Source organism: Enhydra lutris, unplaced genomic scaffold (genome assembly GCF_002288905.1).
Source record: "Enhydra lutris kenyoni isolate GAN:26980312 unplaced genomic scaffold, ASM228890v2 scaffoldscaffold8, whole genome shotgun sequence".
Lineage (NCBI taxonomy): Eukaryota > Metazoa > Chordata > Mammalia > Carnivora > Mustelidae > Enhydra > Enhydra lutris.
The window spans coordinates 19,245,748-19,270,483 of record NW_019154092.1 but is presented as its reverse complement, the minus strand read 5'-3'; the positions used below and the strand labels follow the sequence as shown (position 1 = coordinate 19,270,483).

The window sequence follows — 24,736 nt, the reverse complement described above, 5'->3', positions numbered from 1 at the left end:
GTTTATATGTATGCCTTAGCTCACCCACTAGGAGATGCGGGCAGTGTTCCTAGGATATCTCTAGGATCCCTCCATTGTCGAGGAGTGATCCCCTCTTTTGCTAAGTCAACTCTTCTGCCAGCCTTTGACCATTTTGTATATTGTGTACTCCATGTCCCTACCCTTGGCAGGGGAAACAAGCACTAGATGTCAAAAGAGCTAGGTTGAAACACCCTACTTTGATAGGAAGGGCTCTCTTGCAGTCAAAGTGCTGGCACGTGCTTCTTCAGGGGGTAGTTTAAAAAAAAAAATCTCTAGCAGAGTGGGGGGCTTGGGGGGTAGAGACAGAAAAAAAAATGAAATAAGTTGGGATTGGGAGGGCGACAAAACAGAAGACTCTTCATCTCAGAAAACAAACAGAGGGTTGCTGGTGGGGGAGGGGGTAGGGAGAGGGTGGTTGGGTTATGGACACTGGGGAGGGTATGTGCTATGGTGAGTGCTGGGAAGTGTGTAAGCCTGATGATTCACAGACCTGTATCCCTGGGGCAAATAATACATTATATGTTAATAAAAATAATTAATTAAAAAAATCTCTAAAGGCTGATGAGCAAATATATATCAAGAGAGACGAGGACTTCTAATATGACATCACCACAGAATCTGCTACCATTCTTCCTTTTGACAAATACTAATTTTGTTGTGCAGACAATCCTAAAGAAACAAAGCCAAGAATGTCAATATTCTACTTCTACGCTAAAATTTGCTTCATTCCACAAGGGGATTTCTAAATATTGGTTAACACTTATACCTACATAACCACACAAAGGAAATCCTATGAAGCTGTAGAGGATACCATCTTGTCGCTCTGTTATACATGAACAAAGAGCCAATGACCCTATCTTCTCCCATTCCCCAGACGTAAATATTGTTCAACCAGCTACTGCTGCAAAAAAGGAATCTGAAGAGCTATCTTCTGTGGAATCAAAAAGGAATAGTGGGGAGACATTTGGATTTTTTTCTTCTATCGAAAACTTCAGGCTCCATTATTACTTTTAACAGTTATAATTCACCTTAACTCATGAAATAAACCCAGGAAGAATGAAAACGAGTCCATGAATACATACAAATTCAACTCTGTAAACTCTAATGTACTTTCTTAGCCTTATTTCTTTTAGGACTTGCCCCATGATGAGGAGTAACCTCCATGGTTGAAACAGGCAATGTCATTTACCGTGTGATGATAGATGAAATGCCCAACTAGTTTACCTTCAAAATATCTCTATTGTTTTTGACATCAAACTTGATTCAGGTTTAAATCTTATTCAGTATTCATACAATATTTCATACCTGTGCCTGGAGATTAAATAACATGCCACTGGGTTGAAAGGTCTGAAACCCAAAGGAGGCCTGGAATTCGTTGGGCAAAGGGAGGTCCAAATCGGTGAACCTCAACTGTCCACCCCTGGAGAATGAGGCAGACCGCACGAGCTGAAATGCAAATGTGGAATAAATTAATGGCATTGGAATGGTTTGATGGCTGACATTCAGGATCTTATCCTGTATCACTTCACCCAACCTATCTAACGTGGTTTCCGTTGCCTTAGAAAGAAACACAGTTTGCTTTTCTGCGTGAGTTTTGTCCGTCAAGTTGGTATTTCTTCTTTCATACAAATGTCATATGCAGACCGGAAGGGGTTCTGTGTCTTGCAAACATGGGGGACGTAGAAATGAATCAGTTGACCCTAATACTGTGTGCTACCACAAAAACTCAAAAGTTGGTCTGTAAATGAATACAGGGCTGTAAATGAGTACAAGAGGGGCTGGCTAGGGAGAAGCGCTGCCCTGCGAGGTTTTGAATTCTTACCTTCCAGTCTTCTGAGCATTTTTTGGTGACTCCCACAGTGTCATTCAACCTAACAACACCACTGGTTTTCTTCAGATTTTTCATGCAGCCTCGGAAAGCAGGTGTAGAAATGTTAAACCTGATTTGGGGTACAAAAAAAAGAAAGAGATGTACCAGACCAGGCTTGTCTGAGAACTGGAGCTGAAACTTTCCGCACCATCTGGTCCTTCTCACCCACAAACGAGTACGTGTTTTGTGGGTACCTGTTCTCACAGGATTTCTATAACACTACTTATTTCGTGAAGCTGAGAAAATTGACTTCCTTTCTCCGCGATCCCCGCATTCTCAGCTTTAAAAATGAACGTAATAGTGTTGACAGAAGAATGGCCAGTGTCTTCGAAAAGTACAAATACAGAAAAGGTAGATCTCTAGAATTGCTCCCTGCTCTCCTTCCAGAGTCGTGGTGATACGGGGTGACTAGGAAGTGTATCAACAAATGAACAGACCATAAATATTAGATAAATACATATTAATAAGCACATTATTTATTAGAGCCAAGAATGCCCTAGAAAAGGCTTTGCTTTTTTTCTGTCCACTTTTAAGTTAGTTACTGTTAACTCCGTAGAAACAAACGGTTGCATTTTGGTTCTAGTCAGTGATGAAAAAATGTGGCTTGGTATTTCATCCATGCCACGATGGAACAATGGAAAGCATTGTGAGGATTAAACAAGTTAATACACAGGAATTCTTGGCACTGCATGTGGCTGTGACTGCTCAGGGGCTGTTTCCGAGAGCTCAGGGCTCTGCACCCACACTGCCTGGGTTCAAGCCCTATTCTGGTGACGTAACCTGTGACTGTTCTCTCCTTCCTACAACGGGAATGTGTTCATCTGTCTCATTGGGTTGTCGTGAATTTAGGCGGGAGTTAAGATGGTGCCTGGGACAGAGTGAGGACCCCATGTGGGGTGGCGGGGTTAGGAACTCCCCGCTTATGAGGAGAGTCCTCATAACGAGAGCAATTTCTTCCTACAGCAGCTCTGCCTTTGTGACTACCTTGGCATTCTGCCCCCCACTTTTTTTTTTTTTTTTTGACATTTCCCCTTTGATTTGACTTGGATCTGTCTGGAGCTGACTCCACATAAAACAGTAACACAGATGAACTGACTGGAGTCCAGGCAAATATTTATGTTTCTTAAACAAATGATGTACGGAGGAAAACACAAAGCTGCTTTTCTTATAAATCCCTAAGGCGGCTCACCTTTCTAAATGGAAAAGTATCTGCATTCATTTTTATTCAAATCATTATAAATAGTTGAGCTACAGGTAATGCTCATTAACTTAAATTTCATTAGAAGGAAAAGGAAGAAATGAATCCTCACGGGCATGGCAGCTTGAGCGTAATTATTTTATGAAGATGGCTTTTTGCCTCAGAAAAGAAGGAAAATTCCTATTAACTGCTGGAGCTCACCTATTTACACATATTTTAACATCCATTCTCTCTTGGGTTTCCATGGGGTTCGAACCCCTCGCCATCCCCTGAGGTCCTTCTTTCCGTATAGTCTGGGTCAAAGGTAGAAGAGAAGCAGAAAGGCAGCTGGAAGATCCTTATGGAGCCCTATTCTGTGTAAGGCACTGTTATTCTAGCCTCACCATGACCTTTCCAGGGAGGTATTTTCCTCTCCAACGTTCACCGAGCTCTTACCACATGCTGGCACTGCCCTAACTCCTTGACTCGCTTTGAATCGTCACAGGACCCTGAGAGATGGGGAGCTACTCTGACTGTATCCCCAAGGTCGCATGGGGAGGCGTGGGGAGACTTAGCATCTTGTCTAAGCTCATGTGGCAAGGAAATGGCAGCTCTGGGATCTGAGTGGTCAGCGTGTCCTACAACTAGGGCAACTCAAGTCCCTGCTCTTTACACTTACACAGTCTGTGTCCCCATGGTGCTCGGAAGATTATGAGTCTTTCCCACGGGAGAACAGTTATCTCCAGCAGGGATGTTAAGATGGAGATCTATTTCCACTCTTCTGGGGTGTTTTGGTTACTTTGGCTCATCAGAGGGCTTAGACTTCCACATTTGCTCCAGGAGGCAAGGGCTGAACACACTTGCTAGAGGGATGTGATCGTGTAGGGGTGCAGGCTGCTGTATTGGAGGGTTAGCACACTGGGGGGTGGATGCGCACTGGGGGCCAGGCCATTCACGAAGGCCTCCACGGTCCACGCCTGCGGTGGGCAGATTTCACAGCCACAGGAGCCGAAGGTAATCCTGAACTGAGCAAATGTGCAACAGATCCGTGGTTGATTTTTACTTTTTGAATTATTTTCATTTTAATGGTTTATTATTACACTGACACAATGTTGTAGCTCCTCAGGAAAGATTTCCCACTGGCTTGAGAGCCTCTGGAGTTATTGGGATGATTCTCTCATCTCATGGAAAGCAGATACGATTAATAGATTCTGATTTCTGATTGGAATCCTGAAAAAGTCATTCCCAGATCTGGGCCCCCATTCCTAGAAGACACATGATAGTGGAAGAGGAGAAAACAGAGCGTCCACAACATCTCTCAGTCAGAGCTGCTTTCGAGATCATGCTGGCTGGCTTTGCTCCGGAGTAGGCTTAAGGGCTACTGTCTGCCAGGGCCTTCTCCTCAGGCTGGGGTCAGAACACCCGCCTCCTTTGGCAGAACTGCTTGCTTGCTCCTCAGAGCTTGGTTATGATTGATCAGTAGGACTCCTCTCCGCCCACCCGCCCCCAGCTGACCCACGTCAGAGGGAGTTTCATCAAAGATGTCGCCAGAGGGCTGCAGCAGGGCCAGAAACAGCCAATACTGCTTAGCATTTTATTTGCAAGGGAGTAAAAGGCTGGTGAAATCTTTTGACTGGCTGCTACCTCCTACATTTTCCATGTTCTTATGATTTTAATTAAAAAAAAAAAATCAAGGTACAAACTTGTCCAGAAAAAGGAGTAATCCCTTGTTTGGAAGACTCTAGGACAGATGACTAGGAAAATTCTGTATGGACATCTATCTGTATATGCATAACTAGACCCATGTACCTATTTCTTAAATGGATAGGGATGATAAGAGAAAGAGAAAGAAAGCCTGAGTGCTGACTTAACTCAAGGTCACATAGCTCTTTGGCAGCTGAGTCAAAACTAGAACAACTTCTTTTGGTTCTTACCGACTACCCTTTTCTAGAAAGCCCTGGCTGGCGGGCACCTGCATGTCTATCTGGGGGTCTTGTGCTAACACTGTGCAAATGCAAACCACCAGCCAGGGGCTTCCTTGTTGCCTCCAGGAATTCCTCAGCGGTCTGCGTGAGCCCACCTGCCCCAGAACCTTGACAAGCACCTGTACCTGAGCTGCAGTCACCCTTTCTCCAGCCTGGACTTCTCTGCAAAGGACCAGGCCTTTCATCCCACCCCTCTCCCGCATCTCCACCTGCAATCTCTCGGGCTCCAGGAACTCAGTCGGTCTCAGCCTGAACCAGTCCCCCTGCTCCTCTGCAGGTGCTGTCTACTTGCCCAAGTGCTGGAGCAAAATCCGGGTGTTACCCTTAAGCACTTTCGATTTTCCTCCCCAAACCCAAGCAATCTCTCAGTACTACCTAGCCGCTGTCCTAAACAGATTGAGAATCCGCTCCCTTTGCCACCTGCACTGCTATTTCCCTGTGGCTGCCTTCATCTCCTGCCTCTGTGCTCGTCTTCTAACCACTCTACTTGCCTCTGCCTTTTCCCTCTCGAATCAAATCTCTGTCCTGCACCAGTTGAATTTGATAATGTCCTTTCTCTGCTGGTGTCCACCGAGTGTTATCTTACTGTGATTTTCAAGATCCTCTGTGTTCTGGCCCCTGCTTTCTATACCAGCCCCCGGGGGGGCCTCCCCGGTGTCCTGCAGTTCCTTGGGAGGTCACACTTTCTCCAGCTCTTGGTGCTTCCCATATGTTGATTGTTCCTGCCTTTCAGGGCCAAGCCAGAGGCCACCTTCCCCATTCCCCCACTGGATTAAACTCCTTCCCGGGGCCCCAATGGGCCCTGAGCTTCCCTCCTGTGGCACCAACCACACTCTTTGGTCCCCCTCCTGCTATGCACGAGGTTCTGGCCTGCTCACTGTTGACTTCCCCACACCTGCCACGCTCCCTGATGTCACTCGACACTATGAGTATCTGTGTAATGAGTAAATAAACGGGAATCTCAGATGGGCATAGGAATGCTGACTTCCTCAAGTCACATCACATCCAATTGAATAAAATCAAGATTATTGCTCATTCATCATAGCAATTCATGGTTGAATTGGTAGGAGATCAATGATATTAAACATGGATACCACCTCTTTGGTTCTCAATTTCTTTATGAAATTCAGAGGTTATGTTCCATGCAAGGTCCTTCCAAGTTCAAAAAAATCTAAGGACTTCACTCCCAAATTCAAGCGCCGAGCTTTCTCACCTGCATTTTTGTCTCTGAGGACAACCTTAAGAACTTTAAAACAATATTAGTTTGTCTTTACTATAGATGGACAGATGCCCAAATATATAAGGATTCTTGAAGACAGACTACCTTTGTATAACACCTTATAAATCACATCTAGTACTCCTTCCAACTGATTTATAAATTAGAGAAAGGGTTAACTAGCCTCAGATCTCATATAAGAATAATAATCAAATAAGGTGAAAGGGCTCTTCACTCAGTCACGAGTCTGTACTAACCCTTCCAGAAAATCTTCTTCCCACACATTAACATAAGCTGTTTAAAAGCCTTTTTGGAGGGGTGCCTAGGTGGCTCAGTAGGTTAAAGCCTCTGCCTTCAGCTCAGGGCATGATCCCAGGGTCCTGGGATCAAGCCCCGCATCGGGCTTTCTGCTCAGGGGGAAGCCTGCCTCCCCATCTCTCTCTGCCTGCCTCTCTGCCTACTTGTGATCTCTGTCAAATAAATAAAATCTTAAAAAAAAAAACAACCCTTTTTGGAGGATACAAACAAATTTAAATGTAAAAGTTATTTTAAAGTACATTCTCGAAGTAGTGTTGTTTTTCTCTTATTCAGATTAAGCTTCACTTCCTTTCCAATTAACTTAATTCATCCGTGTAGTCATTATCCAGGAAGCAGTTATGCACCTGTTCTATTGATAACACATAAGGGGCAGGTCATACAGACACACCTTACATTTTAGAGACAATTTCCTGAAGGCAGCAACCCCAACTTTCAGTGCCTAGTGCTGCTTGTCAGTCCATGGAACTGCCACACTCTCCTATGCTACCGTTAGGGACCCCAGGGCCACAGCCTCTGTTCTTAACGGCAGCATTGTCAACACCAACCATATCCCCTATGGTTTCTCTCTCCCTGAGAATTACACTTAGGGGTGACCCATGGTTCCTTCACTCTCCTTTCAGTGGCCAGTCCCGTAATCCAGTGTTTACAATCTGTTTGACTCTGTTGGTTAACACTGTGAATACTGAAAAGTTAAACTTTTTGCATTTGTTTCTTGCTAGACTTTAAAAAGGCAAACTAATTAGTAGCAATCATAACCATAACCACTCAGAGAGGTAAATTGCATCTTTTTTTTTTTTTAAAGAAACACCATCTTACCTTTCCCTGATTGAAATTGGAATTCCTCCCAGATAATATGTGCTGAAATCAAATATGTCACCGTGAATTGGGCTCCCAACCAAATCCACTTTTATCCTCATAACTTTTTGGGCTTTTCCAATTATGATCTGTATCTAAAATGAATGAGAGATGAGTCAGTAAGCAATGGGGAATTAAGGAATCCTATTCAACATAGGTCAGGGGTATTACGTTTTTATTTCCTTCAGATGGATTATACACGTGGTAGGAAGTCTTTGAGCAGCAGCACTTTTGGATAAAAATATAACATTGAAACATTTTAATAGAAATGTTTCATTTGAAATTAATCATGTCTTATATATCCCATATACATATTTCATGCCCAGGTACTCAGATTTTGAAAGGAGGTGTCCCTCCTCTTTTAATAAGTTAGTCTGGTAATAGAAAAATGTTCTGGGTGATGGCTTAATTTTAAAGGACTGAGGACATTTAATAATTCACGTGAAAAGAATGAAAAGATGTACCGAATGGTCTTTTCCATTGTTGACAACCTGTGTAACTTCTTTTTCTTTCGGTGGCTCTGAATCCAGTTTGTATCGCACCAGGAGCTTGCCATCTTCTATATCTAGAGATATGAAGCGATCCTAGGGCACAGAGACAATGTACATTTACCAGAAGATTCCATAGAAGAAAACCTAGAGGGCTGGAACTCAAGTTACTCTCAAGTCAGAAACTATTCTCAGTCGCAGCCCCCTCCTCAGTTAACAGGGACAACAGTGCTGTAATATCCAGCTGGCAGGATGGGCATGACGGGTAAGTGTTCTAAGTCGTGTTCCACATTGTGTCCAGTGGCGGCACACAGGAAAGATGTAATACATGCAACTATGATCACGATTTTGTTTCATATGATCCATAACCAGCAAGCACAAATGGGAAGGAAAAAGACACAGGTCGTTAATACCATTTGAAAAGATGACCGCCACATATTGGAGAGCAGTATGGTCTTAGTGAAACCCCCGACCTTTACCACCCTCTGTTCGCTGGCTGCTCGCTGTCTGAGCCACATTTGCTGCCTCATCTCCCACCAGCCCCCCTCTTTCCATTTGAATGTGAGGGGTTCCTTGAGGGCCCACAGAGGAGCTCTTCTCCCCTCCCGCCCTCTCTTTGCCTCAAAGTCATAGTCACTTTCACAGGCCCAACCCAGGTGTGGGCCCATGAAGCCCAGATGCTTCTCTCCAGCCTAAACTTGTCTTCTCAGGGCCAGGTCTGCACATCGGGTAACCTTATTGTTACTGCACGTGACTCATGGATTCCCTCAAATTTGAATCCCACAAGCACGGCTTGTGGTCCACATGCCTCTCAGCGGTCAAGCCTTTCTCTCCATCCTTCCCACTGCTCTCTCTTCCTTTCTCACCAGTAAGAACCCTGCTGAGCCAGCCACGAACCTACTAGGCGTCACTCTTTAACATTCCCCCCTCTCCCTTCCTGTCAAATCTTGTCAGTTCCCCCCATTTCTTAACTGTCTCTCCGTTTCATGCCACCCAGGGTCAGTCACACTTGACTAGCCAGACTACACAGCAATAATGCCCAATCCTCCCCACGTCCACTCTGTCCCTTCGTGAACCCACTTGCCACTCTACAGTCAGAGTGCTCCATGGGAAACGCCAGCGTGAGCACATTATATTACCCTCCTTTGCTCTTGGGGGAAGCTCCGACTCCCCAGCACATGTTGTGAGGCCCTGATCTCCCCTTCAGTTTCTTCTGCCTCTCTGCTCCAGCCACGCGGGCCACCATTTTGTCCCTGAGCACTCCCTGCCCTTCCCACCTCCAGGCCTTCTTTATGTCCCTCTCCCCACAGGGATCACCTGTCTGCCCTTCCCCTCCAAATGCTGTCTTCTCTTCCCTCCAGGTCTCAGAGTACCCATCCTTTTGTCTTTTATACATCTTCATTCACTCAGATTTTTCCTCTTGGCCATTGTGATGAATTAATTAACCAATTAATGAGTACAGCTTTGTTAAATATTTGTTTCCCCTCTAGAATAGAAGGTCCTTGAAGGCAGCCACTGCATCCTTATCCCTGCGTAAAGCACATACTTGAAGCAGCCCTTTCCTTAGAAAGATATGCTGAGGAATTTGTGATGTAGGGCTTAAATGTTTATTCTTCCACAGTCCCTGGATAACAAGAAGGCTTCTCTTTGATGTCTTCAGACAGAGTCCTTACATAAAAGTAACATCATTCCATGGGGCGCCTGGGTGGCTCAGTGGGTTAAAGCCTCTGCCTTCGGCTCCAGTAATGATCCCAGGGTCCTGGGATCGAGGCCCACATTGGGCTCTCTGCTCAGCGGGGAGCCTGCTTCCTCCTCTCTTTCTCTGCCTGCCTCTCTGCCTATCTTTATCTGTCAAATAAATTTTTTAAAAAATCTTAAAAAAAAAAAAAAAAACTAACATCAGTCCTTATCTGGACCCCACATCTTGTCCTTGGGAACCAGTTAGCATTCATCACACTCGACAACTGCCGAGTCACGTCAATTGAGTAATGAGCCTCTCTGCTCAACATCGTTGCTCACAATCATTTTCCCTTATCTGGTTACTAAAGGCGCCATAAATTTTCTTCTAATATGAGCGGTACTTCTGGCTCTTGGTCTCTGAGAACTTCAAAAGGTAGTACAAAGAAGACCGTGTTTAGGAAACAACCACCTGGCCCTGAGGATGCTGTGTGACTTCTCAGCTCCTCGAATTCTATTGGCAGGTCAGGACCTTCTCAAACCCTCAGAACTGGTTCAGCCTTAGAATCTCCCAGAGGGTCAAGACCAGCCCCAGAGAGGAGAGTTGGATCAGGTCTGTCTCCCCACCCTGCAGGCAGAAGGGGCTGATCAAATCTCAAGCTCCTTATCAATCCCATGTTTGCAGAGATCCCATGGGCTGATGCACATTTCTCCAGAAATGTTCCCTGTAGAGCAACCACAGAAGGCCCTACTGCTAGGACCAGTCACTCCAGACCCATCTCTGAGCAGATGGCGCTGTCCATCACTAATACACTTTGGATTTCTCCAAACTAGACTTAAGAATGGCCTCCAGAAACTTCAGTGGCTTAAAAACAGAAGCGCTGGGCACCTGGGTGGCTCAGTTGGTTAAGCGATTGCCTTTGGCCCAGGTCACGATCCTTGAGTTCCGGGATCGAGTCCCGCATCGGGCTCCCAGTTCCACAGGGAGTCTACTTCTCCCTCTGACCTTCTCCCCTCTCAAGCTCTCTCTCACTCTCTCTTTCTCAAATAAATAAAGAAAATCTTTAAAAACAAACAAACAAACAAACAAAAAAACAGAAAAGCTTCCAGGTCTTGGAAAGCCGAGGGTCAGGCTGAAAAGACATAATTCCACAGAGCCTGGCAAGAGTTGGACCAAGATGCAAACAGCAGAAAGTCAGTCTCTCAGACACCCTGGAAGGTTGTCATGTGATTTCAGGCAGACTAAGTAGATTATCAGGCCGACCGTGGTTTTCGAAGAATACAAGTGACAATGGCATGTTTGGGTGGCATGTTCTCAAATTCCTAATTACTTGCCTCATTAAAGCACACACTCCCATTGCCAAAGATGCAGAATTAGGCCAGGAGAAAAGATGCTGCTAACATTTGCACACTTTTTCAGATCTAGTTAGTTACTTATAATAACCCAGTTACCCCAAACTTGCTTAATTGAGTGGACATATTTGGTTATTTGGATGTTTGTTATAGAATACCTTGTTTTCTGCAAAGAACAGCAGTCCTCTATCCATGGTGGTCTGAATCACCTGTCCAAAGGTTGGGATGGGAGCGTTTGGTTGAGTCGGAACTCGAGCATAGCCTGTACCTTCAAAGTAATTTCTGTCTGACTCTTCCTTTCTCCTGTCAACATCAATGACCATACATTACAACACAGCAGCAAAGGACTACCACTCAAGTGTGCTCTCTGAAAACCGAGCAAAACCCATGCAATGTAGCTGTCATGATTTTGTTCAAGAAGAAACATCTTTAGAACATGAAAATAGCCAACTGTTTCTCCTGGGTATGCGCTTAGGCTCTATGGTAATCAAACCCTAGCTCGAAAAACATAACAGTTGGGGCGCCTGGGTGGCTCAGTGGGTTAAAGCCTCTGCCTTCGGCTCGGGTCATGATCCCGGGGTCCTGGGATCGAGCCCCGCATCGGGCTCTCTGCTCAGCAGGGAGCCTGCTTCCTCCTCTCTCTCTGCCTGCCTCTCTGCCTACTTGTGATCTCCGTCTGTCAAATAAATAAATAAAATCTTAAAAAAAAAAAAAAAAAAAAAAAGAAAAACATAACAGTTAGGAATCCCCTTTGAAAATATCTCCTTAGGAAGATGTGCCTAGCAGCTAAAGACTGTGAAATGTAAAAAATTATTAACTTGAAATATAATTTTATTTGGAGTAGCAGTTTGCCCAAATCCTTTTAACTATAGGGAAGGTCAGGAGCTTAAGATAGCAATTTCCAAATAGTTTCAGGTGTCAGAGTACCTAGAAAGTCATGGTGTACTATGTGGACTAATATTTTTTTTTGAAACTTACAGTAAATATGTAATTTGTGCCTGAATCAGGTGCCATCTAATATTGAATATTTTGTGGTAGGAGGCACCAAAAATTTAAGAAGGATTGTTTTTTTTTCAAAAAATCAAAAATTGAGAAAACTCTATCTAATATTTTATGCAAATGAGGAAATTTTAGGGGTGGGTTAGCAGTATTGCATGCAATCATAATTTAAGATCTACTGGCCCAAAGCTATCGTGACATCAAAAGCAATCTCATTGGCTCATTCCTTTATTACATGTAATATAACTGCAAATTACCAAAAATCATAGTTACAGAGACGCTAGTTCCTGGTAGTTTTGTTGTTTGTTTGTTTGTTTGTTTTACCTTCTACAAGGCTCTACTTCCGTTGTGTTGAGATTGAAAGTTTGTTTGAAGTTGTACAAGCTCAGAACATTTTCATTGAGGTCATCTAACTCAATACAACCTTTGTATGGAGGGAACCTCAGTCTAGCAGGAAGCTGAAAAAAAAAAAGAAACAAAAAATCAAATTCAGCTAAGGACAATGATCAGGTTGGGCAAGAAATAGTATGAACCCATCACTTTTTTTTTTTAAAGATTTTATTTATTTATTTGACAGACAGAGATCACAAGTAGGCAGAGAGGCAGGCAGAGAGAGAGGTGGAGGCAGGCTCCTTGCTGAGCAGAGAGCCCGATGAGGGGTTTGATCCCAGAACCCTGGGATCATGACCTGAGCTGAAGGCAGAGGCTTAACCCACTGAGCCACCCAGGCACCCTGAATCCATCACTTTTAACTGCCATTGTAACACAGGGTTAGGAATGGGGACCCTGGAGCCAGAGGCCCTGGTTTTGTTATTTACCAGCTGTCTGACATTGGACAAGTTATTAAACTACTCTGTCTCAGTTTCTTCATCCACGAATGGAATGGTAATGATGCCTATTTAAATTCACAGACTTAAGTTTAAATCACAGCACACAGGAAGTACTAAAAAACGGTTAGCTTTTATCACTAGATATGCTTTAAGAATATATAGTGAAATCCATTTTATATATAATGGATAATTGAAATAGAGACCTGAGGTCCTTATGCCAAATTGCAATGTAAATATTTTCACTCAGTGAAATAACATTTACACTTACTCTGAAGTCAGGTGGGTAACCTCCAACATAAAATACAACATTTTCAGGATCCAGATTGAGGAGCGTGTGGCTGCTTCCACCACCCATTTCATGGAATTGGGATGTTCCGGGTTTAATGGATGTGGCTTTTTTGGTGTAATTTAGACTTGCAAACTGATAAATTCTGTTTAAAAATAAGTTAAAATTATATGTAAAAGTTATATAAACATTGAAGAAATCAAAGCCAAGATACTGAAAATGGGGTTTAGCAGCACATACACTGGGAGTTCCGTGAGTATGGGTCAGATTAATAAACAGCAGTAGGCCATGGGAGTCGTACCTCTGAAATTTCACCCGGTCCATAACCGCCTCCTGAGTTTCGCTCTTGGTCACGCTCTGGTCCACCTGGAGTTCCGACTCCTGTTCGCCCAGGTTGTAGACACACGAGAGCTTGCCGTCTATAACTGCCATGCCAATGTAGTCCTTGGAGGCCTGGGGACATCAAGGCCACCTTAGAACATTTCACACACATACTGTTCCTCTCAACTTCCCATCCCAAGAGAGCGCATTTCAAATAACTAAAGGGTTTTCCACAGTATGCCTTGGCCAGACAGAATGAATGAGGTACCTCTTTGTACAGAATAATACAGACAAAACAATTAATAATGTCTGCACTGTCTTTGCTCCTAGATTATTGCACTCAGATTCACTCCCCCTTTCGCTCAATCTGCAAATATTTGCCAAGCACTTGCCATTAAGATGAACCAGATATAGACTCAGGTCTCCATTAGATTTTAGTCCGGAAATAAGCCATTTTTATTCTCCCTGTACCACATAATGATCTCTTAACACTTTGTGCATGCTTCTATCATAACACCTAGAACCCTCTGTTATCACGTGAGGTCAGTTACGTATGTATCTTTCTTCTCTGTTAGAATAGGAGCACCTGAAGGTACACATGGAGTTTTAAAGTTGTGGTAAAATATACATAACATGAAATTTACATTCAAGAAATAAATTTCTGTTTATCATAAATACAGGGTGGGGTGCCTTGCAGGGAGATGGTATAAATTTGTTGAAGGAATAAAGTAATGTGCATTTTGTCAAAATACACAGCAGAAAGTCATGTCCTAAGAAAGCTACAAATAAAGAACCAACACTTTAAAGCATTAGAGAGTGATTAATAATAGTGTCAATTTTAGGAATCTTTAACACCCACATACACAAATGATAGCCAATTACTTCCTAATTGGCCAGAATTTTCCAGAACCATGTTTCAGACATTTTCTTTTTCTTACCCATTATATCTTAATTGCAGCCAGCAATTACCTTTTCCTCTGACACTTAAGTTGAAGAAATGTATTTTTTTTAATATTTTATTTATTTACTTGACAGACAGAGATCACAAGTAGGCAGAGAGGTAGGCAGAGAGAGAGGAGGAAGCAAGCTCCCCGCTGAGCAGAGAGCCCGATGCGGGGCTCGATCCCAGGACCCTGGGATCATGACCCAGGCCGAAGGCAAAGGCTTTAACCCACTGAGTCACCCAGGTGCCCCGAAGAAATGAATTTTAAGAGGAGGAACTAAAGGCTACAATGAACTGGTCGAATGAACTGGTGCCTGGGTCAGGCTCAGTCGGTTGAGCGTTCAACTCTTGGTTTTGACTCTGGTCGTGACCTCAGGGTGGTGAGATCAGGCCCTGTGTTGCACTCTGCACTGGGAGTGGAGCCTGCTTAAGATTCTCTCTCCCTCTCCCTCTTCCCCACTCCCCTTCTCACTCTCTCTCTCTCTCTCTCTCAGAAAAAAAAAAAGAAAATGAAGTGTTCACAATGCCTGTAACAGTAGTGGTTTAAATAATTGAGAATGATAAAGAGTAGGGCGACTGCATGCCTTATTAATGAGTCACCAGAGGCTTCATTCCACTTCAGCCCTCATCCACAGATGGTCCCACCCCTGCCCACTTGGGGGAGGGTCTGCAGGGGGGCATTCTGAGGGGGAGAGCAGGGTCACGATTTTGTGAGGAAGAACCACTGCTGGTTTCCATGAAGCCTTGATATTACTGCCCTGGTTGTTTAGAGAGGGGTGCCGAACTTTAACCCCTGCTGTGCATGTGCTCACGTGTATACACACATATGTCTTGTGCTGAGCCCACTGGGCATGTTGCACTATTTTTACCAAAATGCATCTATCTATAAACTGTAATTAGTCTTATTTCTCATGTTTTAAATATTTTATCTCCATCAGATAAGGCCAACAGATAACAATCTGCCCCTTGTGATGCCATCAGAGGGGGTGGAGTCTGCTGACATACAGGTGGGATTTCTTCCTGCTGTGCAAATGGCAATGACATGTTTGAGACATGTGTCTCAAAAACCATATTCTTTTGGGCCACAATTCAACCCACAAAGATGATGGTGGGTTGGTGATGGCGGCATGGTCACCCCAACAACATTCCAGGGGAAGCCTTCTGCTGTGTCGTGTGGACACTTTAACAGCCCTATGTCGAGGACCATGTGGCATGAAAAATCCCTCCTGCCAACAGCCAGTGCTAACGCACAAGGCATGTGAGTGAGCCAAACTGAAAGCTAATCTCCAGCCCCCGTCAAGCCTTCAGATGACTGCAGCCCCAGCCAACACCTTGTGAGACACCTCATGAGAGCCCCTGAATGAAGCCATCTGGCTAAGCCATTCTTGAACATCATACCATAGAAACAGTGTGAAATAATAAATTTTTACTATTGCTTTGGGCCACTAAATTTGGTGGTCATGCAGCAAATATATAACCAATATTCAAAAAAAAAATCCTCAGGCCATATTGTTCTAAAAACAAGAGAAGTGTTGAAGGAATACTTACATCTTTATTTCCGAGGTACATCACAAACATATTCTCTGTCCTCCCATATTCTCTTGAGTCAGATCTTTGGAGAAACAAAGAAAGAGAGGTGTATCCTTTCAAGTCTTCTAGGTCATTTGGCACCCGGACTTCAACTCCAGATTTACCATTGAACCTCATGGGGATAGCGACCTGTGAGGGTAAAGATCTATGTCATTAAAGATTCTTCTGTGAGGGAAGGGGGTATGCTCAGAGGACCAGCCTGGGACTCTGCCGCGACTTCTTTCAGCTCTACACCAGCATTTCCCAGTTGTTATGATAAAGGGCAAAGGAGTGTGCATGTCTCCTAGATCTGTCTTATACACTCATAAAGGTGTTTCAGGAGCTGGGTAACAAAGCATTCATGTTCTTCCTGCTTGCCAGTCAGGGGTCTTTGAGAAGTGCATCTAGTTCTCTGTACCAGAAATGATAATCATTTATAATTATTATATCATAATATAATTATGCTGCAGCCCTAGAAGGTTTTGTACAGATGACCTAGCACGTATGGAAGCGCTTAGTATGGTGCCTGGTGTGTTGTAGATATATAACACATCAAAAGTATTTTTTAATTAAATTCTTTAAGGAATCATTCTCCATTAATATATTACATGTTAAGGTTGCATTTATTATAGGCATTCACTCCTTAAAAATAAATGCATCAGGGCTCTCTAAAACAGTGCTTCTCAAACTCAGTTGGTGAAGGATCATTTTTTTTCCCCCTCTCTAATCTGCCCTGGAACAATACTTTTGTAAATATATTAAAAATGAAATTATTAGAGAAATGAAATAAAGAAGGTATGCAAAATACATATCTACTAACCCAAGCTTGACTTTTGAGGCAATTCAAATTATTAAAAGTTTTTAGACATATACCTTCAGCTTTATATTTATATATAATGGACCAATAACAAAATTTCTAATTTCTCTGATGAGTGCTGGTCTGTGGACCAGCTTGGGTAGATGGCATTCAAATACAGAAAATAAATATTCCTTAATAATCTAAAGAATGACTCCTGCAATGATACTTACACCAAATATATCTTGTCTATCAAGCATTTAAATATTTATGGAAAACCTGGTTTATGCAAGGTATTATGTTGGGGTGGCATACTTAGTAGTAGTGTGGGCTGTCATTTCTCAAATGTGCTTGTGACTGAGAACCCCTCACCCACTTTACAGGCTCATTTGATGCCTCTATGTCTCCTCCCCTCTGCCCTCCAGTCTACCCAACCACAACCTGAGTCTTTCCTGGCATGCCCTTTGTCACCTGGAAAACTCTCAGTCTTTTAAATTTTTTTAATTAAGAAACCATCTCATGTATACATAAAACGATGTAGAATATACCTGTATATTCACTACATTCTTAATAAATTACACATAAGTTGTATAACTGAAGCTCCTTGCAAATCTCACCTTGTCCCCGTTCCTCTCTCCCACCTCAAAGGACTTCAGAACCTGAATTTAGATTCCTATGCATAGGAATCTAATGTTGCACTATTTTTACCAAAATGCATCTATTTATAAACTGTAATTAGTCTTATTTCTCATGTTTTAAATATTTTAATATAAATGGTATCTCTACACACTCATCTACAACTTGTTTTCTTGGCCTCTCTCTGTTTGTAGATTTATCTATGTTGACATACCTATTGGCTCCAGCTCATTTACATTTATTGTGGCATGCATACATTGATCACATTGTATACATTGTATACATTTGTATACATTTATCAGTTTTAGCCATCTCCTATTGATGAACATTTGGCTTTTTTTTTCCAATTATTTTTTGTGATGACAAGCTGTGTCACACTGAACATTCTTCTACATGTCCTTTAGTACCATTCTAAGACTCTCCAGGTAGAAATGAGTGTTGTCAAGACCTTCTCAACACAGCTTTATCCAGCTTCTTAGTCTGCTTACCAGCTGCAGCACTTAGCAGCTGGTGAGTAACCTGAGGCCAGGACTATGGCTTCCTAATCTCTCTGTCCTGGGTACCCAGGAGAGTGCCACAAAACCCAGGTGCTCAAAAGTGCTGGCTTATTTTTAAGTTGTATTTTATTATTTTCCACTTACATGGTACTATTAGCCAGGACCTATTTTACATTACATAGTTTAATCTTAAAAAATCTCTTGGGGGCCATTATTATGTACCCTCCTCTACAGATGAACAAAATGAGGCACAGAGAGGTGAAGTGGCTGGCCCAAGGTCCTACAGCTCATAAGTGACAGAGCTAGGATCAAAACCAAGGCACTCTGGTTTGGTTAACAAGTTCTTAACCACGGTATTATACGTTTCAAATTTTGTTGGACAAATTAGTGAATGAACATAGAAGGGCAAAAGCTAGAAACATACTATTTCTCATTTGGTTTTTATAAAGCATGAATGGGTGTGAAAAAGTAGTGTCTTCCAACTGTGCCTTATGCTCTTTTTCTACTAGAGGTTTTTGTTTTGTTTTTTAAGATTTTATTCATTTATTTGACCGAGAGAAGGAGAGCACAAGCAGGAGGAGTGGCAGGCAGAGGGAGAGGGAGAAGCAGGGTGCCTGAGGAGTGCAGAGCCTGATGTGGGGCTCCATCCCAGGACCCCGGGATTGTGACCTGAGCCAAAGGCAGACACTTAACCTACTGAGCCACCCAAGAACCCCCCTGCTAAAGGTTTTATGTTGGGAGTTCTTCTCTTTTCCCAGACGTTAGGGCTCAAAAGAAGTAATAGTGAGCCTTGGAATCAACCACAGCATCCTTAGGCAGTGATACTATGACTTGGTTTCTTGACCCTCTGTCTCCAAATATCTCACAAGGGGGTGGATGAAAAATGCAAGCTGTTTCATTAATATTGTTTTAGGACAAAACAAATTCTTGAGAGAGAAGTGTCAGGAATTCAGGTAAATACTGTCAGGTTTAAATGAGAAAGGCTGATGAATTTGTGTTCCAGTGAAGAAAATCTGCTATCATCCTCTGTCCTCAGTAAAGGTGGATTCTACAACGTCCAAGTTATAATAAGAAAGTAGGATCTGTGCAGTATCATAGCAGTACATTCTGATGATAGAACCCTTACTTGAACTTGCAATAACACTTCACCAATGGGGTCTGGAGAACCCTTCATCCCGCCTGCATAAACTCAGTGGGGAAGAAACCACTTCAGGTCTCTGACATACCAGATCATTTAGGGCATGAAGGTAACGTGTGGTTTTGAAGGTTGACAGAAGAAAGTTTCACTTTCCAAACAACCAAAGAATTAGAAGAAAGACAACCAGTTCATGTGTAAACAAATGTCTTCCCTTTCTTGGTGAATGTGGTAACTTCTCAAAGATGGAGCCTTGGTGCCTGACGATGTGGGGACCCACCTACCTTATTTGCAGCATCTCTGGCCTGCTGAATTAGCTCCCGGATACGGTCCACATTATCAGAGATGTTGCCTAGTGGCAAGAGCTGTTGGTTGATACTTTCAATCTTGCTCAAAAGATCAGGCAGTTTATTGGTTAATTTCCTTACTGTTGGTGAGATGACAAAACAAATTTATAAATGTGAGTTGAGAAAAGGTTAAATACAGATTTTCTCATTGACAATATTTGTCAAGTGTTATGTTTGGTCCCCAAATATTGGGTAGGATGACTCAGAGTCAGGTAATACCTTCCCTAAAAACATCATGGATTTTTACCTACAATCTAGTTATCAAATCATCTTTCTTGACCACTACAGAAGAAAATAAACCTCTGTTTTTTGTTTTTTGTTTTTTTTTTTTTAAGATTTGTATCTATTTATTTGACAGACAAAGATCACAAGTAGGCAGGTGGGTTGGGGGGAAGCAGGCTTCCCGCCAAGCAGAGAGCCCCATGCAGGGCTCGATCCCAGGACCCCGGGATCATGCCCTGAGCCTAAGGCAGAGGCCCAACCCACTGAGCCACCCAGGCGCCCCTAAACCTCTGTTTTTTGATCCTTAGTATCAATTATAACTTAATACCTCATGATTAAGGGATCTGTATCTCCACTCTATAAAATGGAAAATCAATAACAATGTTAATGAATTAAAAAAATCTTACCTAGTCTAATAGAATACCCATATTTTTGAATGTATTATGTGAAACTACTTTCTAATATTTTAAAAAAGATTTTATTTATTTATTTGACAGAGATCACAAGCAGAGAGGCAGGCAGAGAGAGAGGAGGAAGCAGGCTCCCTGCTGAGCAGAGAGCCTGATGTGGGGCTTGATCCCAGGACCCTGGGACCATGACCTGAGCCGAAGGCAGAGGCTTTAACCCACTGAGCCACCCAGGTGCTCCACTTTCTAATATTTTAAATTTCTAATTTTGGGCTTTACCAGGGAAGAATTTAAATAAATCGACCAAAGCACATAACAATGCACAAAATGGATAAGATGTCCTGGCCAAAGGACACCTGATACCTGAGTTATCCGCATCGGTGAGAGCCTTGTTGAAGTCTTCACGCTGTGTGCTCCCATACGTATCTTTAATTCTTGTCACATCTGTCTGAATGGGGCCGAGCCCATCTAACACCGCATTTGTGATGTCGTTGGCATTTCTGACCATGCTCTTTGCACTACTGATCATACCACTGATGTCATCTAATGCACACACAGAGGGAGGTTTAAGGATCTGAAATGGTCGAAAAAAAGAAGCCAAGGACAGGGGTGGGGGTTGGGGGTAGGGAGATGCTGACCTCTCTGTATCCCACGAAGGTCATCACGAATGGCGGTGATATTGGTATCAATCAACCCTTTCTGAACTGTTATAACTTTCAGAGTCTGTTGAAGGTTGTTGAGAGCAGGGCTGATTTCTACAATTAAACAAAGCATCAGGAGGCAATTACCTATGGTTTTTGATCTTCCATTGGTGTTGGTGGCGCCTGAAGTAACCAGCATTGGCAGAGCAGTGAGCAGATGTGCATCTCAGAGATACCCACTATAGGTGCCTAGACCCACAGCTCCATGGGACTCTGGTTACAAAGGCCAGGAGCATTCCCAAGCCTGTGGTATCAGGCTCCTCAGAAGAAATGGAGAGGCTTAATCTTTTAAGGGAGGTTTAACTTCCCCTCTGCTTGGGACAAATGTCTCTGCTTAGTGTAAGAAAAAGAGGTGACTGTCCAATTCACTGCTATGTCACAGTGCATCGTCTGGCACTAGTCTGAGCTTGATATTAGGGCATACTTATTGAATGAATGAATGAATGAATGAATGAATGAATAATGCAGAAAGAATGCCTCTTCCGTCAGAATATAATAAAGAAGTGCCATTGAGAGAGTCTTATCCAAGCAAACAGACACACAAAGTAGGCTTTGTTTGTTTCTGTTTGTTTCCAGACTGACACATTTAGAGCCATTTAGTGAAAGGGAAGGAGTTCACAGACATTCCTAGCTGATAATATTGCCATTTGGGGTCATGGGAAATGACCAGTGAATGCTTGAAGAACCAAGTGATGATATATGGTTTAAATTGTGATTCTAGGACTGATTTAAATAACAATGTAGACAAATAACCGCACAATCTCTCTTGTATGTGGACTCTAGAAACACCCTCAAAACAAAAACAACAAGCTCACAGATACAGGGAACATATTAGGGGCTGTCTGTACCTGGGGGTGGGGTTGGGAAAAATGGGTGAAGGGGATCAAAAGGTAAAAAGAAGCAATCAAGCTGGTAGAAAACGAAAGAAAAAAATACCGATGTCTTAGTATCCTAATCCTATTTAAAACCAAACCTCACCTCTTAGCTCAGATTTTGTAAAGGGAAGAGATGTTATACCAGGAAATCTTAATTCTTGCAATGTGCTAATCATTCTATGTCACTACATATTTTTTTTTTGGATGTAATTTTTCATGTATTGGTTTTTCTTAAATGAAAAAAAAAAGATAAATACATTTATTTACTGTCAGAAGGCATCTAATCACTAAACGGACTAAGATGACTTCTTGGCCATGAAGGAACAAGAGAGACCAGAGAAAAATCAAGAGACAGCATGTTCAGAACACTGGAATTTGGTGAGATTGAGATGGTTTAATTGTTTTGTAAAAAAAAATTAAGCAAATGGGAACTTTTCAAAGATAAAATTTATGATTCAAAAATTCTCATGCTTCACAGTGGTAGTAATTTGGGTACTTTTACCTACTAAGACTCTAGGACTTAAGAAAGTTTGAAGCCCCAGTGACCGGGAATTATTATCTGGGCCTTCAATGAGAAACCAGCCCTGCACGTTGTGTACATCTCCAATGTCATGGTCACCTCTGGATTAAATGAGATAGGCCCTCAAGTCCCGGCCCAAAGAGACCTGTCACCTTTAAGATTTATGTATACTCATGAGGTTCTTGTTATTTTAGTACATGTGAGAATGTTGGGTAGAAACATCAAATCTATAAAATAGACCTTGGATTTACAAGGTATCATCTGCATTGACACTGAGATTCCAGGAGAGCATCTGCTTCTAGAATTTGCTACTTCTCCTGGTCTTATAGGTCATTCTCAAGCCCTTGGCTATCCCAGCCACCCCCTACCCACCAACCCTAATACCTTGCCGCAGCTGTTTCTCTGTTATCTTGGCTTGCTTCAAGAGTTTATCACTGTCAGAACTCAGGGTTTTCGCTTTTCCAGGAAGATCTTCCTTTATCACTGTCTGAAAGCACAGCATTCATCAGCCTCCAGCATGTGGCACACGGTAGGAAATGCGGAGGGAGATTTTCATCCTACTCTGAAAAGTCTTATCTTCAGTCTTTAAAGGATGAGGTTCAAAGGTGGGAAGGATGTTTAAAAAAAAACTTTTTCTTAAAAGATACAGTTAGGGGGGCGCCGGGGTAGCTCAGTGGGTTAAGCCTCTGCCTTCGGCTCAGGTCATGATCCCGGGGTCCTGGGATCGAGCCCCACATCAGGCTCTCTGCTCAGCGGGGAGCCTGCTTCCCTTCCTCTCTCTCTGCCTGCCTCTCTGCCTAATTGTGATAGCTCTCTGTCAAATAAATAAATAAAAATCTTTATTTAAAAAAAAAAGAAGGGGCGCCTGGGTGGCTCAGGGGGTTGAGCCTCTGCCTTTGGCTCAGGTCGTGATCCCAGGGTCCTGGGATCGAGTCCTGCATCGGGCTCTCTGCTTGGCAGGGAGCCTGCTTCCTCCTCTCTGTCTGCCTCTCTGCCTACTTGTGATTTCTGTCTGTCGAATAATGGGTGATCTTTAAAAAAAAATAAAAAAAATAAAAGAAAAAGATACAGTTAGGACTGTAGGGAGATAGAGAATTCGAGGCTTAGCAAAGCAGACCTTTCCCTGGTGACCAACTGACAAATTATGTAACACCTATTTCATTTTTCTCCCTGTCCGCAAAATACCCTCTTCAATAACTGAGACAGGACTGAATTGCTTTTGGGTGTTCAATATTTGGGAGAGAAACGTCTTTAACCTTCTAAGGAGTCCTGTCTCCTAATTCTCTGATGTCTAATATTCTGTTCTTTATTTTTAAGTATAGGAATATTATATGGTGCAGAGAAGGTCCCACAGGACGCTAAGACATGCCTAGGTGTGAAGACAAATAACGGGAAATAAATGATCACCACACTGTACATAAAATCTCTCTCTTCCTTGGGAAATGTCAATACTTAATCACAGCCTAAATCGTTCCTAGAAAGGGGCAGGATATATCACTCATCTTGGTTCAACACTGACAATCAGTGTAATTTCCATTTGGTTTTACAAATGGTTTTTTCAGCTGTGCAGCACAGATCAAGACCGTCAAGTGAAATACAGAAATGGCCCACATCTAGAGCAAGTTCACGTCTATTCCATACAGCGAATTCTGATTTATAATAACGCTTGTTTATATTTCTCAGTGCATACAAAAAGAAAGGGTCCCAGCGCAGGTGCCCACCTGGAGCGCAGACTCCGACGCGCTGGTGGCCTTGTTGGCGGCGTCCTCAGCCGCTTTGATGGCGTTGAGAATGTTCTCATAGGCCGTGGCGGCGTCCACTGCACAGCGCACCAGCTCATTCCCGCTGGTGTTCCTCTTGATCCTGGAAGACAGTGCGGGCGAAGGGCTCCAGCAGTCCCCAGTGCTTGCAGCGGAAGCCATCTCCATCCGCCCCTTCCCCCAGCTTCCCCGATTCATTGGGCAAATGAAGACCAGAGGTGGCGTGCACGCCGCTGAGAATCAAACCCCTGTTGCAGGTGGGATTGGGTCCTGGGCCCTGGGTCCCACCCTCCACCCAGTTCTGGAGAACCAGTTGTCGGGCAGGCTTGCACACTAGGCTCCAGCTCCCCGTTCAGTTAGACCTCAGGGCTCACTCACTCCTCCAGCTGCTTCGCCAGCTCTTGCAAAGATTGCGCATGCGCTTCTGCCTCCGCCACCAGGGACACTTTGCTGGCGGACCGGGAGAGTTCTCTCACTTTGTCACTTAGCCTGTGTCTTTCTTCCTTTATAGTGGCAGCTAACTTTTCGTATTCCTATGTGTCCAGGTAAACAGAGACAGTGTCAATTGAAGCAAACAATGTATATGCCATTTTCTTGAACTCTCATAAACTTCAGGCTCCCGGGATGCATTACTTCGGCAGTGGTACCGACAGATCTCTAACTTTTCCCAACTTTGGAACTTTTTTCTTATGGTGGATACCCACTTTGATAAATTTTATAAAAGCACACTGTTATCATTAGTGTAAAGTTGTACTAAACCAAACCCTTTCTTTTTTCTGATTTAAAAGTAGCGATTATAAAAGATATTTCCCAAATACCCATTGGGCAGCTAATGGGGTCAATCTTTGATCAGTCCTAGATAGGCCCCGCTAATAATAAAAGTAGGCTTGATGTTTTAAAAACAGCATTCCAATTTCGTTTCGTTTTCACAA

At 43.1% G+C, this 24,736-nt stretch overlaps 1 protein-coding gene across 3 annotated transcripts in view; it reads right to left on the bottom strand.

Moving 5' to 3' along the window:
- Positions 1-24,736, bottom strand: part of LOC111142476 (laminin subunit alpha 3) — a 271,036-nt gene that overhangs the window by 24,376 nt on the left and 221,924 nt on the right. For all 3 annotated transcript variants that reach the window (XM_022495666.1, XM_022495669.1, XM_022495667.1), the window contains 15 exons: positions 24,183-24,337; positions 23,766-23,907; positions 22,429-22,531; positions 20,587-20,703; positions 20,312-20,491; positions 19,257-19,399; positions 15,888-16,058; positions 13,377-13,528; positions 13,058-13,220; positions 12,284-12,417; positions 11,119-11,263; positions 7,907-8,026; positions 7,404-7,537; positions 1,844-1,961; positions 1,327-1,467 (listed from right to left, as the gene is read on the bottom strand). In XM_022495666.1, coding sequence (XP_022351374.1) covers positions 1,327-1,467; positions 1,844-1,961; positions 7,404-7,537; positions 7,907-8,026; positions 11,119-11,263; positions 12,284-12,417; positions 13,058-13,220; positions 13,377-13,528; positions 15,888-16,058; positions 19,257-19,399; positions 20,312-20,491; positions 20,587-20,703; positions 22,429-22,531; positions 23,766-23,907; positions 24,183-24,337 — 2,118 coding nt within the window. The remainder of the gene's footprint in view (positions 1-1,326; positions 1,468-1,843; positions 1,962-7,403; positions 7,538-7,906; positions 8,027-11,118; positions 11,264-12,283; positions 12,418-13,057; positions 13,221-13,376; positions 13,529-15,887; positions 16,059-19,256; positions 19,400-20,311; positions 20,492-20,586; positions 20,704-22,428; positions 22,532-23,765; positions 23,908-24,182; positions 24,338-24,736) is intronic.